General features: G+C 42.2%; 1 protein-coding gene across 1 annotated transcript; it reads right to left on the bottom strand.

Moving 5' to 3' along the window:
- Window positions 1-622: 622 nt before the first annotated feature.
- Window positions 623-4,967, bottom strand: LOC106603031 (neuronal PAS domain-containing protein 4A-like). Its single transcript, XM_045716246.1, has 8 exons — window positions 4,477-4,967; window positions 3,909-4,060; window positions 3,677-3,785; window positions 3,298-3,589; window positions 3,091-3,200; window positions 2,631-2,766; window positions 916-2,450; window positions 623-651 (listed from the first exon to the last, which is right to left on the bottom strand). Exons 1-8 carry the CDS (start codon window positions 4,649-4,651, stop codon window positions 623-625), a joined length of 2,538 nt encoding a protein of 845 aa, XP_045572202.1. The 5' UTR covers window positions 4,652-4,967.
- Between the last annotated feature and the right edge of the window lie 12,049 nt (window positions 4,968-17,016).

Below are 17,016 nucleotides of genomic sequence, written 5' to 3'. Positions count from 1 at the left end.
ATAAAATAAATAAATCAGAAAGTGATATAATATATGAATGTACAGAATATATTATCGGTACACTGGTAATACACACTTTTCACTCCACTTTTAGTCATATAAAAAAAAGATATTAAATAGATCACTTAAACACAGTATGTGAAGAGCACATATGCTGAAAGACAACCCATCATGATTTTCAAACCTAAATGCATCCTTTCAACAAAATAAGACCCTAGTCAACCAACATGTAGATCAGTGTATAAACAAGCACTGCATCTTTATAGTTAAAAACCAAACAATATTCTTGTGGTATGATACATTTGTGCCATGTGATCTTGTGTGCTCAAATAAGCCTTCTTCCTCACTATGAGTCAATTTAAATATGGCACTTTAAATTACCTCTTATGAGGTTACTTAGCAATAAAATCAATTCAAAGTAATGCATGTACAACTGAATCATCAGAAAACAGTATTATACAATATTGGATTTTAAGTATCCGAAATATGGATAGGAGAATTTACATTTTCACCTTTCTGAAGATTTTCTTTATACATTTTGCACATTCAGCTTTTACAGGAAAAGCTGCATCTTAAAATATGACAATATGCCATACTGAATGAAGTAAGTCACAGACTTATTTTAAAACGCAGGGTCACGCAAGCTTCCATCTGAAATGAAAGAAAACAACAGAGAAGCGTTAGTTAATTTAGTTCAGCAACCAGTATTATTCACACTGAATTCTTAGTAGTCTCATGCATCTTATACTGTAACATCAAAATATCTGATGAGACAATGAAAACAAATGTATGTGCCAGTAATATAGCCTGCTATCTTATATTAACATATGAGCATGACAAAAAATGGCCCCTTACCTTGGTGAAAGCTTTGTGAATGCATGGTTGAGTGGGAGTTGATACAACTCAAGTTGTTACCCCAAGACGGGGTGAAAGAAGCATCTGCCTCAAACAGAGGTCCCATGTCACCCAGTTCCTCCAGAAAGGACTGGGCATCGGGCAAACCAATGGTGGGGGCCGGATGGACCAAGGCAGAGGCACCCTCCTGGAAGGCTGTGAGAACGATGGCTGATGATGGTAGTGACGATGGAGGCTCCTCTGACACCTCCATATCCATCACCCTGATGACCATCATAGCTCCACCCACTGCCATGCAGTTACACTGCGTTGATTGGACGCTACAGAAATGGTTTACACCAATTGAAGATTCACCTTCGATGAGGTTGGGGTTACACCTTCTCACTGGAGTGAGTGGCGAGCAAGGGGGGGAGGAGTTAAAAGAGGAGGAAGAGGGAGAAGAGGAGCATGAAGAGCGGGACAAAGGGAACGATGAGAGCTCCTCAATTAGGCTCTCAAGTAACATACTTTCCTCATACAGAGAGATATCCTCTCGGCTAAGGGGCGGGTCTAGCCCCCTCCAGGGCTGGCACTCACCTCCACAAGGAGGAGAGGAACTCTGGGATGTGGCCTGAAGGCTGGGTGAAGTCAAGGTGGATGGGGTCACTCCGGGTAGAAGCGGGTCACAGCAAAATCCCTCAGCTAAAGAGCTAATATATTTAGCCAAGAGAGAAATTTCTTCATTCTCTCTCTCCTGCTCTCTGTCTATGGAGAGGAAGGAGCAGTGTGTGGGTGATGTCTCTGGGGTAAGGAGGAGCTCATTCGGAGGGCCACGGAAGGGCCTGTGGGAAACATCCACATACAAAGGCCCCATAATCTGTGGCAGGCCCATGATGGAGCATTCATCTCCCCCAAAACTATTGGTGGTGGGGGGCAGCTTTCTATGAGGCTCTGCTGGGAACAACAGCTCAGGATGATCAGAGGAGAAGGCCTGGGAGAAGGCTGGTGCTCTGAGTGCTGAGGTAATCATTTCATGGGCCATTGGGCAGGACACAGCTGCATTGATGTGAACTAAACTGAGTTGCAGTTGCTCCCCAAAAGGAAAACTGTCACTTTCAAGATGAGGGGTATACGGGGGAGTGCATGCAAACTCCCCCATCTGTTGAGGGTGGGGCATAGTAAGAGGGGCAAGGGGCTCGGTGAGGGAGGAGGGGAGGGGGTCTGAAATATTGGTTAGAGATTGAGAGGTTATTCTCTGAGACAGAATATCAGACGCAGGGTCAGTCAGTGAGGCAGGAGGGTACACAGTGGTTGGCCCAACAGAGAGATGGCTGGACTTTGGTTTCCACTGGTATTGTCCTCCATGTGTCTGGGGGAAATTCTCCTCATCCAGAGATGACAGGCTGGACCGAGGACCATAACCAACTGGCTGCATGGGCTCCTCACAAGCTCTCACACCAGACGTGGCAGTGCTGAAGTCTAAAGAATGTGCAGACAGGCCACTGCTGCTGAAGACCTGGTCTGGACTAGACAGGCTCTGACCAGAACCCAAATACCCAGGGAACTGGTTCTGCTCCAAACACAGCTGCTGGCGTATTGACCACGCCTCTGACTCACTGAGAGAGAGAGAGAGAGAGAGAGAGAGAGAGAAAGAGGAAAAGAGACAATCATTATTTGGATCTCACAGATATTGTATTGTATCTATTGTATAGTATATTTTGTATAGTATATATTGTATTGCATCTATTGAGGTTGGAGAGTACACAAATGGCATATGACAAGTGTAGCTGTGGTACCTGATGATGTAGTTGTGGCAGCTGATGGGGTGTTCTCCATTGTTCCGCTGGAGGACCATATAGAGCCAGACCCAGGAGTGGTCTGCTGTTTCCACCTGCAATACCATCTCCACCTGCCGCTCCCCTCCTTCATTTACTGCAGAGACAGAAACATTGCCATCTTCACATCTGCTTACTGGTCTGTCTTCCTCATGTGTTTGTACCAGTGGAGGCTGCTGATGGGAGGACGGCTCATAATAATGTCTGGAACGGAGCGGATGGAACGGCATCAAACCATGTGTTTGATGTATTTGATACCATTCCACTGACTCTGCTCCAGCCTTTACCACGAGCCCGTCCTCCCCAATGAAGGTGCCGCCGACCTCCTGTGGTTTGTATTACTGGTTGTGTTGGAGTGTATGTTAAGTGGCTGTGGTGCTATAGTCTGGTTGGGTAGTTGTGTTATTGTGGGTGTACTCACATAGGATATGGTGCTGTTCAGAGGCATGGGAGAGGTCCCTGGGATGAACCAGGCTGTACCAGGAGCGAGAGCGTAGGGATTCCACATTATAGCCCAGGTACACACTCACACTGGAGGGAAAGGGGGATGACAGAGTTGATAACATACCCCATGTTCTCATTCCTATACACAATTCAAAGTGTTAGAATGAACCAGGCTAATTCTTACCTGTCCTGCGCGTCCCAAAGCCTCATGTCCCTGTTGTGTTGAGAGTGGAAACAAGCAAGCAGGAAGGTGTGCTCAGGGGGTGGGGTGAGGGGGGCACTCTTGGCGATTGTGAGGTTAGACGTTTTTGTCTTCAGAGGGGTGCAGAAACACACCCATACTGGGTTGGAGGTCCAGTATGCAGAGACAGGGCAAGGTGAGGTGAGGCAACGAGCTCTGACCAGCATCAACTTGTTCCCCGCACCTTGCCGCCGGATGAACTTTGTAGTATTGAAGCGACATCGAAATAACCTGTCTAGAGGAGAAAATAGAGATGTAAATTGATGTAATCTGTTGTAATTATAAGAATGGGTAAACATTTGAGTAATAATGGTATGTCTACCTGTATCAGTAGTGGTCATTGGTAGACCTGCAATGTTGCTCCTCATGATGTAGTGGTCCATAGGATTGATGATATCATACACACTGTCGCTCTGGGCAACCAGGTCCACCTGAATGAGAAAAACAAGTTGAGTGACATTGAATGAGACTTTCATAGGCCGATGTAGAAATACTTTCAGTGTATGGTATGTCAAAGTAACAACAGCCACCAGTTTGTAGCTTAGGCTACTCACCATGCAATGCCCGAGGTGGTCTGCGACGTTGTCTGATAGATACAGAAGTTTTCCGTCGCTTGTCAGGAGTAGCATGAAACCGGACAGTTCGTGCATCAGCCCCGAGAGCTCGTGAAAAGACATGAAGTCCATGGTCTCGTCTTGAAGAGCGTCTGGTTTTGGCAGCGAAAAGAAGAGGTCTAACGTTATTTGTGAATATGGTCACTAACACAAAGAAGCACATAAGACATTCTAGTATTTGCATTTTATGCCTCAAACTGGTTGGAGTCACACGCACTCTTTACTCACAGAAACAGACTACCACGGACAGCGCCAAACACTTTCAACACCTCGGACAGCAAAATACTTGTAAGGCCATTATGTGAAAAATAGAACTGTAGCCAAATAATACATTCATAGATCAACTTCTGAATTACAGTGCATGATATGCGGAAGAAGTTGTCAACCATGCACGTTAAACTTTAGTGCACCTGGTGACAAAAACCACAAGAGCAAAAGCAAGCTTTCCCTATTAGCCTAATCACACTTAATGTGAACATATTTCAAAGAACAAAAAGGTTGAACCTACCTTGAACGAAGAATACAGACTTTCTGGTGTACATGCAGGCCAGTGACATGATGTGTAGGTAGGAGAGTCGAGCTTTGTCAGTATCGGAGATGGGCAACAGTTCCTGTAGGTTCCGAATCTCTGCGTTGATTTGGTCCCTCCGAGCCTTCGATGCTCCTTTTGTGGACCGATACATTGTCGCGTGCCTGTCTGAAACAGGTGTCTGAGTTTGGAAGGTTTGTAGAGACGGGGTGTTGTTCTGCCTCTTCACTTCATCTTCATTAGAACGTTATAACTTGATAACTGAATCGTTAAAATGAGAATGACTAGTTTAATAGCTGCGTTTGCATTGTCAATTAATTGTAATTAGTCTCTATCCGTTTTTATTATCTGGTTGCTCTCCCCGGGGGCAGACGGCCGTTAGGGTTACTGTCTATGTTGACTAGTTGTGTCGTGATAATAAAGTCCATGAACGAGGATATTCTTTATATAGGCTGATGGTGGGGTGGAGAGTTGGTTGAGCAACCATAAGTATGAATAGAATTTGAAAGGAGATGGGGAGGGGTTGATTAGCATTGAGGACTGCATGCTCTCTGTCTCTCTCTCGCTCTGTCATAGAAAGCGTCCATCTGTATGTTTCAGCATGTTTTTCTGCATGTACTTAACCTAACAGCATGCGTGCACTGTATGTGCACTGTATGTGTACTGTGAGTGAGTGGATGAGTGAGTGAAAGTGAGTGAGTGAGTGAGTGATGACAAAAGCACAGTGTTGTTTCCAGGTGAACGAAGCAAACGCCTACACACTCCTCCCTTCTCTCTCTGGCGAGAATTCAGCCTTGTACATGTTCCTTGCTTTATTCTTGCCTTGGTTGTTCAGTATATTTTTAGAAAATGGATTTGAATAGAATGTTTTGATTGTAATGATACTCGATTTTTAGTTCCCTCGCTTTTCATACGGAGGTTGAGGTCAGCACAAATTACAGCTAAATTGCAAAGGGTCAAGATTATATTTGTTCATCGAGTTGGAGTTACAGTACATTAGAGTGAAGATAATATATATCCGGTGTTGAAGTCAAACAGTATGCTCTTTTTAGAAATGTGGCATACTGTTTAACTACAACCACCAATAAGACTACAGCCACACACACTTTTTCTTTACTGATGTACAACACGGCTGACTCAACACCGAAGTGTACTGCACTGTGTTGAGTCATGTACTGTACATCTGACCGACTGGATTCTCCTGAAATGATAAAAACACGAATAATCAGATAACGTCAGATAGATTGAGATTTTCTTGGCTTCCATTTGGTCCGGGCCCATGGGACACAGAGGGAACCACTGTTTGACACCCTGAGCTTTATTGTGGGTGGTGTTGAAACCACAATGGTGTTGAGTTATGACACAGCTATTATTCACTGATGGTGCAGGGCTTTGATTCACCCAATTCTTGAATTGCTATTTTTGCTATTTTGTATATAGAGACATTTCCACATGTTATAGCATCTGTAGAAGTATTGGCAAGTTTTTATTTCTTTAACTCAGCATTTATTTCCATCTCTTTCTGTATTAATTCATTCATCAAGCACAAGGTACTTGTCACTTGCTTGTCTCCATCTATGTGCCCATGGCAACAATACTGTGGTTACTTAGTAACCACATTGGTCCACAAATAGAGATGTAAGGAAATGAATTATTCTCAAAAGAGACCATTTAAGCAGGTAGGTGATAACCACACTATTATTTAGAGGCGGATTACAGATAAAGCAAATATGTTGTCAGAGATGTAAAATGCAATTTAAAAAAATCTAATGCAATTTAATGTAGAGCGATATGATTACACGGACCACTGTCATCTCTTCATAAGTTCAGTTTAGGAAGAGCACAGTATGATCTTTCCAGTATAGACAAATTATAGAAAACTCCTCTGTAGAGTTTTCTAAGGTAAAGATGGCACATTTGACTCTAGTCATAATGTGATTACATTTTCTCTGATATGACAAGCTAAATGAAAATACACATACAATCAGTTTTTCACTCATACACACTGTCCTACACTTTTTACATGTGAATAGAAAGATTATTCATATCCGCTTTCATGCATGCATTTGTTAAGTTATGTCAAAGCCCTTCTCTTAATGGAATGATGATGAGTAGGGACTCATGAGGGGTGGAGAGAAAATTACTCTCCACCTGACCCAACTCAATTTCCTCTTCTCTGGACAGGGAATATAAAAATATATTTATTCACAGGAATAAATAAGCCTAGAAACCATTTCACGTCGGCAGATGTTAATAAAAGACATTGGCGGTGAAGCTACAGTATATCACTGGAATATGTTGTGAGGATTTAGCCATTTATTGTAAATATGTTATTATTATGCTCCATATACAAATTAGTCATTGTTCAGGGTCAACAAGATTAATAATAACCTTTTAAGTGCTTTCTGGCAGGCTAATTCACGTTCAGACTAAATCTTAATGTACATTCAGACTCTCCCTCAGACCGAGTCTGCTGTGTGATCCCTGTCACCCATGGCATGGCACCCTGTGATGAAATCCTACCAATCCCAGGTGTGCCCTGACAACATGACCCCCTGTACTACCCACCACCCACACCCATCTGCTTCTCCTGCCCACCTACATACCGTCTGTGCCTGGACTCCCTGGCTCTCAGCTCCTACACTGGCGATGCCACAGAGGAATGCCCAACACACTGGTACAAACATACCAAAACATACTCACACATTATCTCACATGCGCATTCTCATATTCTTATCTTTTATCATTTCTTGTTGCATTGTCGAGAAAGAACCTGCAAGTAACCATTTCCGTTGGACGTATATACCATATGTATCCTATACATACAACTAATGAAACTTGAAAACACAATTTTTGCTGTGCATTCTTTCGTAAGATTTGAGTGAACCAGGATTTCTTCTGAAATACTTGAACTATTCCTTTTTTCACTCAAGGGAATCAGATTCAGCTTTCTATGATTCTGCCACTATGTGGGCGGCAGGTAGCCTAGCATTTAAGAGCGCTGGGCCAGTAACAGAAAGGTCCCAAAGCCGACTAGGTGAAAAATCTATTTTTGCCCTTGAGCAAGGCACTTAACCCATGTCACTCTGGATAAGGCTATCTGCTAAATGTACATTTGTGTGGCAACATACTACTATTTCAGTCCAATGGCCGTGTGTGTGTGGGTCAAAGCTGAAAAAAAACCCTGTTTGTTTAAAAAAGAACCTGATCAAGCAAGAATAACATCCATTTGTCAAAATAATTATTTAGGTAACAGATGAGAACTGTGAATTATGTATTAGGTAAGGGTCAATTCTAAGGTGGAACATTCGCATAATGTCAACCTTTTGAACATGAATATGATGACACGACAATAACATACATTTCTCCAAATCATTTTTTAGGTTACAGATAACTGTGATTCATGTCTTAGGTAAGAGTCAATTCTACAGTGGAGGATTCACATAAGTCCTGTTTATACTTTCTGTTAACATGTGTCCATCGTCCTGATCTTGACCTGATCTTGTCTGTTCACACTTATAAGATCTGATCACAATCAGATCACGATGCATCTTTTAATCGTCTACACTTGTCCAAAAATGTGGGCACAATCAGAATGTGGATAAGATCCAGAAAAAGGCTGCACATTAGAACCAAGTATAAACAGGGCTATGTTGTCAACCACTTAGATTCATTTGAACCCTTACACAGACTCACCAAGACGTCAGATCAACCATTTGGTTGATTTGTGACCGAATTGTACATTTGAACCCGATTGTTGATTTTTGGTTGACATCTGGGTTAAAATGAGACAAAGACTGTGCATGCTGATGACCTCACGCAAATTCAACCAACTAGCCACATCGATGCAACATAATTACATTGATAAATCTGAAATAACAAGGAGACTGTTGACTAAACCAATTGTTACCAACTTTTAAGTTGTAGGCTATTCATTTAAAAGATGTTTAAAAATGTAGCTAGGGTGACGTTTAAACCTGTAGTTAAGGTCATTTGGCAATTTAAAGTAAGATGCTAAACTATGGTAACTGCACGTACTGTAGTGTAATTAGCAGTGTCCCTGGTTTTGAAAGAGTGCATTTATCTGTGTTTGTATTGAAAAGGAAATAAGCAAACGTGACAGAGTGAATGAAAGAGAGAAAAGATGGTCAGCAAGAGAACCCATTATTGGTCCTTAATTAAGCAGAAGAGGTGGTAAGAGAAAGGTTAAGCGTCTGCATGAGCAGGGAGGTGGAAGAGGAACAGCAACTAAAAGAAACATTCACCCAAATGTTGGCTTCATCTCTTTTCATTTTAGTAACATGAAAAAGCAAACATAAGTTGTAAAAAAAAAAAAAAAAAAAATGAATAGGAACAAGCAATGTTAATTCTTTACAATTAAGAGTTAACTATCTGGAGAACAGTTAGGATGAGAGGAGAGCAAGAGAACGACCCTGATGGAGAGAAAAATAACACAGTATGACATGGGTTGAAATGGTAGCTTTGAATGGATGTTTTTATCAGTTGCCTTGGTAACAAGATAATGGACCCTCTTGGCTAGTCTTTTGTGGAGCAAGAAACTATTGAAAACATGATGCACACTGCAGAGGCTAGATTCCAGGGTGTGCCAGTGTGCCATGCGTGCGTGTGTCAGAGGAGGCTGGTGAAGGGAGGACAACTAATAATAATGTCTGGCATGGAATAAATCGATCAGTATTAAAAACGTGTTTGATATGTTCCATTTATTCCATTCCAGTCACGACAAATGAGCCGTCCTCCGATTTAAAGCGTCACCAGCCACCACTGGTCTGCATGCGTGTGCATGTGTGTTTGTGGTGACTCACAGAATTATGGAAGAATGGTTTTACAACTTGCTTTGCCCCGGGCAGATTTCTTTAAGATACATGTATAGTAGTAATGTGTCTGAGAAATGTTCCTGTCTCATGTCCTTAACAGTTATTCTCATCTCACATCTGTCTCCCACTCTCTATTTCCGTTTCCTTCTCTTTGCTCCATCTGTCTCCTCAGATGGTCCTACAAAGACAGACGGTCGTAGGGCAGAGCAAGTCTGATAAATCATGAGGGGGTTGACAGACACCATCTCCAGGTTGTACTCTTCGGGGCCGGTCACAGCACGGGCCTGGACCATCATTGCACTGATGTTGTTCGTTTCCTGTGAAAGGATAGTGGGAGGTGTAGTGGTAGTGTATGTATGTGCAGGGCTGAATCATTTTAACTCGGTATTCTGTCTTCAAAACCAGTCATATTTGTTCCCCTACTACTGTAGTAGGCAGTATTAGATGTTAGGCCTTGATAGGTATTTTTGTGTAACATGCAGACATCTAGGCAATCTAGATATTCATATTTCTACCGGCATGTCACCTGTTCAACTAGAGGCTGAAAAAACCTCCAGATCGCGTTTACTGCACACACAGATGCAGACAAAGTTCTCCCTCACCCTCTATTTAGAAAATCTGACCATATCCTGCCGATTCCTGCTTACATGCAAAAACTCAAACAGTAATGCGCTCAATACTGAAGAGGTCAGATGATGCAGATGCTAAGCTACAGGACTGTTTTGCTAGTACAGACTGGAATATGTTCCGGGACTCATCCGATGGCATTGAGGAGTTTACCACATCAGTCCCCGGCTTCAATAATAAGTGCATCGATGACGTCGTCCCCACAGTGACCGTATGTACATATCCCAACCAGAAGCCATGGAGGCAACATCCACACTGAGCTAAAGGCTCAGAGCTGCCACTTTCAAGAAGCATGACACTAACCCGCGCTTATAAGAAATCCTGCTATACCCTCAGTTGAACCATCCAACAGGCAAACCGTCAATACAGGACTACAATACTGGCTCTGATGCTCGTCGGATGTGGCAGGGCTTGCAAACTATCACGGATTAAAGGGAAACCCAGCTGCGAGCTGCCAAGTGATGCAAGCTTTCTAGACGAGCTAAATGCCATCTATACTCGCTTCAAAGCAATCAACACTGAACCATGCGTGAGAGCACCAGCTGTTCCAGACGACTGTGTGATCATGCCCTCTGTCGCCGATGTGAGTAATACCTTTTAAACAGGTTAACATTCACAAGGCTGCAGGGACAGACAGACTACTAGGGCATGTACTCAGAGCATGCGCTGACCAGCTGACAAGAGTCTTCACTGACATTTTCAACCTCTCCCTGACCCAGTCTGTAATACCTACATGTTTCAAGCAGACCACCATAGTGCCCAAGAACGCCTAGGTAACCTGTCTAAATGACTATCGGCCCGTAGTACACACATCTGTTGCCATGAAATGCTTTGAAAGGATGATCATAGCTCACATCAACACCATCATCTCAAACACCCTGGACCCACTCCAATTTGCATACCGCCCCAACAGATCCACAGATGATGCAATCGCAAGGCCTCGTAGGACTCCACAGGCAGGGTGGCCACTGACTGGCTGGAGGGTTCAGGGGCGGTGATGACAGAGGCAGAGCGTGGGAGACACAGGTAGCTGCTATAGTGGTTAAAACACTTCATCTCCCCCCGGCAGCCTTCTGGTCTCACACTCATTGATATGCGAAAGATAAATGAGACAGAAGATAAGTGAAAAAGCCAGTACAGTGTGACACCATCAGATCATCAAGCACAGTGACAGAACTTTCATACACACCACTCGCTGTAACATTACAACAAAAATAAACCACCCACCTTTACAGTGCTGACTCTGAACAGCCCACTCATAACCATCTGTGCATTCCATATATATATATATATATATATATATATATATATATATATATATATATATATATAGAGAGCGAGAGAGAGATTGCAGTGTTGACTGTATGCTTTCTCTGAAGTAAAGTGTGTCAATGCTAAAGTGCCATAACCTGCATGCACATAATATTACAAGAGGGACTCCGGTACATATGGAATGACTGGGCATTGTTATCGGAGAGAGGCATGAGCTGGCTTTCAGTGGATAGTGGAAAAAAAAACAAGCAACGAAAAAGTAATGATAAGGAGGAGAAGTGAAGATTGACATTTCTTACCGTGAGGCCTTCACCTTCTGGAGGTGACTGAGACTTTGTACGGTGGAGGAGACAAACTCACACACGTAACACAAATGTTCCCTGCATCCTCACTCCTACACACAAGCAAACAAACAGAGAACCAGTAGCGGACACACAAACAAATGCTGCAGAGTCACTCGATCACAAACAAACCCCTCTGTCAGTCATACATAAATGTACAGGCAAACCCCAACAACACGGAGAGAGGAAGCGGAGTGCTATTCCAGAATCTGTGAGAAACACAAAAAGAGAGAGGAGTTAAGGCTGCTGACCCAGACGGCATCCCTAGCAGCGTCCTCAGAGCATGCGCAGACCAGCTAGCTGGCGGACATATTCAATCTCTCCCGATCCCAGTCTGCTGTCCCCACATGCTTCAAGATGGCCACCATTGTTCTTGTACCCAAGAAGGCAAAGGTAACTGAACTTAATGTCTATCACCCCATAACACTCACCTCTGTCATCATGAAGTGCTTTGAAAGACTAGTCAAGGATCATGTCACCTCTACCTTACCTACCACCCTAGACCCACTTCAATTTGCTTATCGCCCCAATAGATTCACAGACGATGCAATCACCATTACTCTGCACACTGCCCTATCCCATCTGGACAAGAGGAATACCTATGTCAGAATGCTGTTATTGACAATAGCTCAGCATTCAACACCATAGTACCCTCCAAGCTCATCATTAAGCTTGAGGCCCTGGGTCTGAACCCTGCCCTGTGCAACTGGGTCCTGGACTTCCTGACGGGCCGCCCCAAGGTGGTGAAGGTAGGAAACATCACCTCCACTCCGCTGATCCTCAAGATTGGGGCCCCACAAGGGTGCGTGCTCAGCCGCCTCCTGATCACCCGACTGCGTGGTCAAGCACACATCCAATTCAATCATCAAGTATGCAGACGACAACAGTAGTAGGCTTGATTAGCAACAATGATGAGATTACCGGGGGCAAACCCGCCCTCCAGGACACCTACAGCACCTGATGTCACAGGAAGGCCAAAAAGATCATCAAGGACATCAACCACCCGAGCCACTGCCTGTTCACCCCGCTATCATCCAGTAGGCAAGGTCAGTACAGGTGCGTCAAAGCTGGGACCGAGAGACAGAACAACAGCTTGTATCTCAAGGCCATCAAACTGTTAAACAGCCATCACTAGCACATTAGAGGCTGCTGCCTATAGGCATAGACTAGAAATCACTGGCCACTTTAAGGAATGGAACACTAGTAACTTCAATAATGTTTACATATCTTGCATTACTCATCTCATATGTATATAATGTATTCTATACTATTCTACGGTATCCTAGTCACTTAAGGTTTACATGTCTGGCATTACTCATCTCAAATGTATATACTGTATTCTATACTATATCTTAGTCCGTTCCGCTCTGACATCGCTCGTCCATATGTATATAGTCTTAATTCATTCCTACTTAGATGTGTGTGTATTGGGAATATGTTGTGTAATTTGTTAGATATTACTGCACTGTCGGAGCTAGAAGCACAAGCACTTCGCTACACCCGCAATAACATCTGCTAATCACGTGTATGTGACCAATAAAATGTGATTTGATAAATGGCACATACAGTAATACTCGTCCTATGTGCATGTATCCCAATTCAGACTGTGCGTGAATTGCTTGCCATGTTCCGTTTCTCCCATAAGGTGACCTGAACAGAACTGCATTATGTAAAATAGATACATTTAGGCCCATGCTTTTTAATCGGTTAAGCTAATGGTCACACTGGAAGAGAGTCGACTGCCACATGGTCTCATGGGTGATTTCTGTACAGTATGTGCTGGCCAAATAAGCGTATCAGATCAACTTTGATACGCGTATCAAATCAAACCATTATAATGGTTTGAATGTGTATTTTATAACTTGCCACACACCATGAAGTCCTCTGTTTTCAGTATAATGAGACGGAACAACTATATCCAGAGAGAAACTTGCAGATATTGGCAAATAACTACATCACCATTCTCTGAGAGATTAAAGCAATTAGGCTGACTCCAAGAGGGCTGTGACCTCCTTTCCAAAATTCCACACTACGCCAGTCTAATGGTGCCAGAGATATGACCTCAATGGCCTCAGAGGGCACAGGTGCAGGTATACAGACACCACTTGAAGCTATGCATAACTGGATTCCTTAGGTCTCATCATTGTGCAATAATGTAAAACAGACTTGAGGATAATATTACAATCAAATGTGGAAATGTAAACCCCGTGGCCAGACATGCCTCATCTTTCAGGAGGATTTTAGTGGTTAAGATGAGTTTATATTTAGCAATTGATCAATTAATCCAACCAAACTTATGCAGAATTTACACAGTAGATTTGTTTTCCTCAAAGCCAAAAATAAAATGGCAGAAGATGACATAATACAACAGCATGATATGTTATTACCTATAGTACCGTCGTTCTACTTAATGCATTTCACATTTGTTTTTATATTCTACATTCACACATAAGTTTAAAAATGAAATAAGACAGAAATATCATAAGGCAAATACATTTTTTTTATTTTTTTTAACTCACACTCACTGAGCATTCTTTCTCTAGTCCACAGTTCTGTGCACTTGTATAATGTTGCACGTCCTTGACACCCTTTCACAGTTTATGCTCACAGAAAATCTTCCTCAAGATGCAGGGCTATAGTTCAGCTTTATGGGCCATCTCTCTTCCTCTCGCCTTTTTTCTTAGTGATTTACAAGTCCTGTCTTTAGGTCTCTTGTCCTACAGCCACAATGGGGAAGAGCAGAAGCGGTTGTGGTAGTGTAAAAGTGTGTGTGAAAAGCAGTGTGAAAGTGTATCTATGAAACAAAGTGTTTGTGGAAAAAAGGGGGCTGGGATAGAGAAAGGAAATGGGAGGGACAGTCCATTCTTACCCCCTAAACAACATGCTTGCTGCCCAGCTCTGAGCCCTACCATTCTTCACCCTCTTGTTTTGCCATGTCCTCTGTCTATTCCTCTCTCTATCTGGGATTCAAATTCATGGTCTTCAGCCCAAATTCCACATCCATCACTCAACCAGGCAGCAACAATAGCATAAAGAACCAACAATAGCATAAAGAACCAACAATAGCATAAAGAACCAACACTGCGCTCCGGGGAAAGGACATACCTGGATTCAATCAAACCCAGTCCTTAAATGACCTCGCTTCAGTTAAGCTACACTAAAGCTACCCTTAAGAAAAATATCATTTTGTTAACTAAAGTTACTTTGAAAAAGTAGTTCGTCCAAACTAGTTCATGAAAAATAATCATATAAATCTGAAATGCCATAGAATACAAATTGTAAGAACAGATCACACTGTAGTCAGTTAAAATTACACATTATGTTAACATCTATTAAACACAAAAACTACATTTCAGATGAGAACTAGGCAGGTCTGAAGCTGAAAAAGAAAGCAAATTCTTGCCTACATCAGCCATATTTTATTTTTGCAAGAAAAGTGTAGTTCCAGTAGTTAGCTACACCACTACATGGCAAAAACAAACTACCTAGATTTGAATTTAATTAAACAAACACCAAGTTATTGCAAAATTCAGTTTAATTACTAGTTGAACTACATGTAGTTCACTACTCTCCAACACTGGTAAAGTCTCAGTTCAGGCCCAAACCCACTCCCAGACAACCCTGACCAACTAACTCCCTGCTGCTAACCACCCCCTTAAAGACACACACCAAACAGACCCTCACACCTTCACAAACATTTACTAAACAGTTGAAACATCCGTCTTAAAACCTGTTACGGCTAGGGGTTCCGCTAGCAGAACCTTTCGACAACATCCGGTGAAATTGCAGAGTGCGAAATTCAAATTAAATTATTAGAAATATTTAACTTTCATAAAATCACAAGTGCAATACACCAAAATAAAGCTTAACTTCTTGTTAATCCAGCCACCGTGTCAGATTTTTAAAAAAAGGCTTTACGGCAAAAGCAAACCATGCGATTATCTGAGGACAGCGCCCCATCATACAAAACACATGAAAATCATATTTCAACCAAGCAGGTGCGACACGAAAGTCAGAAATAACGATATAATTCATGCCTTACCTTTGAAGATCTTCTTCTGTTGGCACTCCAATATGTCCCAGAAACATCACAAATGGTCCTTTTGTTCGATAAACTCTTCTTTATATCCCCAAAATGTCCATTTATTTGGCGCGTTTGATTCAGAAATACACCAGTTCCAACTCGCCCAACATGACTACAAATTATCTAATAAGTTACCTGTAAACTTGGTCCAAACATTTCAAACAACTTTCCTAATCCAACTTTAGGTAACCTAAAACGTAAATAATCTATCAAATTTAAGACGGAATATACTGTGTTCAATAGTGGATAAAATCAAAGTGGAGCGAGCTCCAGGTCGTGCGCACGAAACAAAAGAGTCCACTTGGCTTGATACTCACATTGAACAGCCGTACTTCTTCATTTCTCAAAGGAAAAACATCAACCAATTTCTAAAGACTGTTGACATCTAGTGGAAGCCATAGGAACTGCAACCAGGTGCCTCAAATCTAGTTTCCCATAGAAATCCAATAGAAAACACTGACATCAATTTTTTTTCCTGGATGGTTTGTCCTCGGGGTTTCGCCTGCCAAATAAGTTCTGTTATACTCACAGACATTATATTAACAGTTTTAGAAACTTTAGAGTGTTGTCTATCCAAATCTACCAATTATATGCATATTCTAGCTTCTGGGCCTGAGTAGCAGGCAGTTTACTTTGGGCACGCTTTTCATCCGGACGTGAAAATACTGCCCCCTATCCCAAAGAGTTAAGTCACAATTTACACATCAGAAAATGATAATTCAGTATATTTACAGGGGGGACTGAAGAGACAGAAGGAGACCGAGAAAACTAGGTAATATCAGGGAGAGGTGGACTGCTGAGGTAGTTAAGTAAATGCGTGAGGGAAGACTCAGATTCACAGTAAGATCAATAAAGATCAATAAGGTGGAAGTCCAGACCAGCCTGCAGAGATCTGCTTATTTGTGGTATCTGTCTCAAATCATCTGGTGCCGGAATAGAGAAGAGATTAAGCAGTTTATTCACATACATGTCTAATTTGTTTCTACAGTCTATAATGCCAAAAAGTGGAACTCAATACAACACGTTTTTGAAACATGTTAAAAAGAGAAATATCACAAAAAACAAGTTAATTTCATATTAGGGGTTTACCTCCACAAGGTCAATGAATACATCTCTGACATCTTTGGTATGTGTGAGTTCAGATGCAAGGTTAATCAGCACTCTAGAAAGATTCTTTGTGCAGAGATAGAAAAAGAGAGCAACAAAGAAATTCTTACAACTTGAAACAGATTCAAATTCCATCCGTTTTGTTTCAGTGGGGGGAGAGATGTGGGATGTTCATTGCAATCTGAATAGGAATCAAAGTCTGAAATGTAAGACTATTCCATTCATATGACAGTCGTTCCATATAGGTTTGGTA

Source organism: Salmo salar, chromosome ssa04, assembly GCF_905237065.1.
Source record: "Salmo salar chromosome ssa04, Ssal_v3.1, whole genome shotgun sequence".
In the NCBI taxonomy this organism is placed as follows: Eukaryota; Metazoa; Chordata; class Actinopteri; order Salmoniformes; family Salmonidae; genus Salmo; species Salmo salar.
The sequence above is the reverse complement of the archived record's forward strand: the minus strand, read 5'-3'. Positions and strand labels throughout refer to the sequence as shown.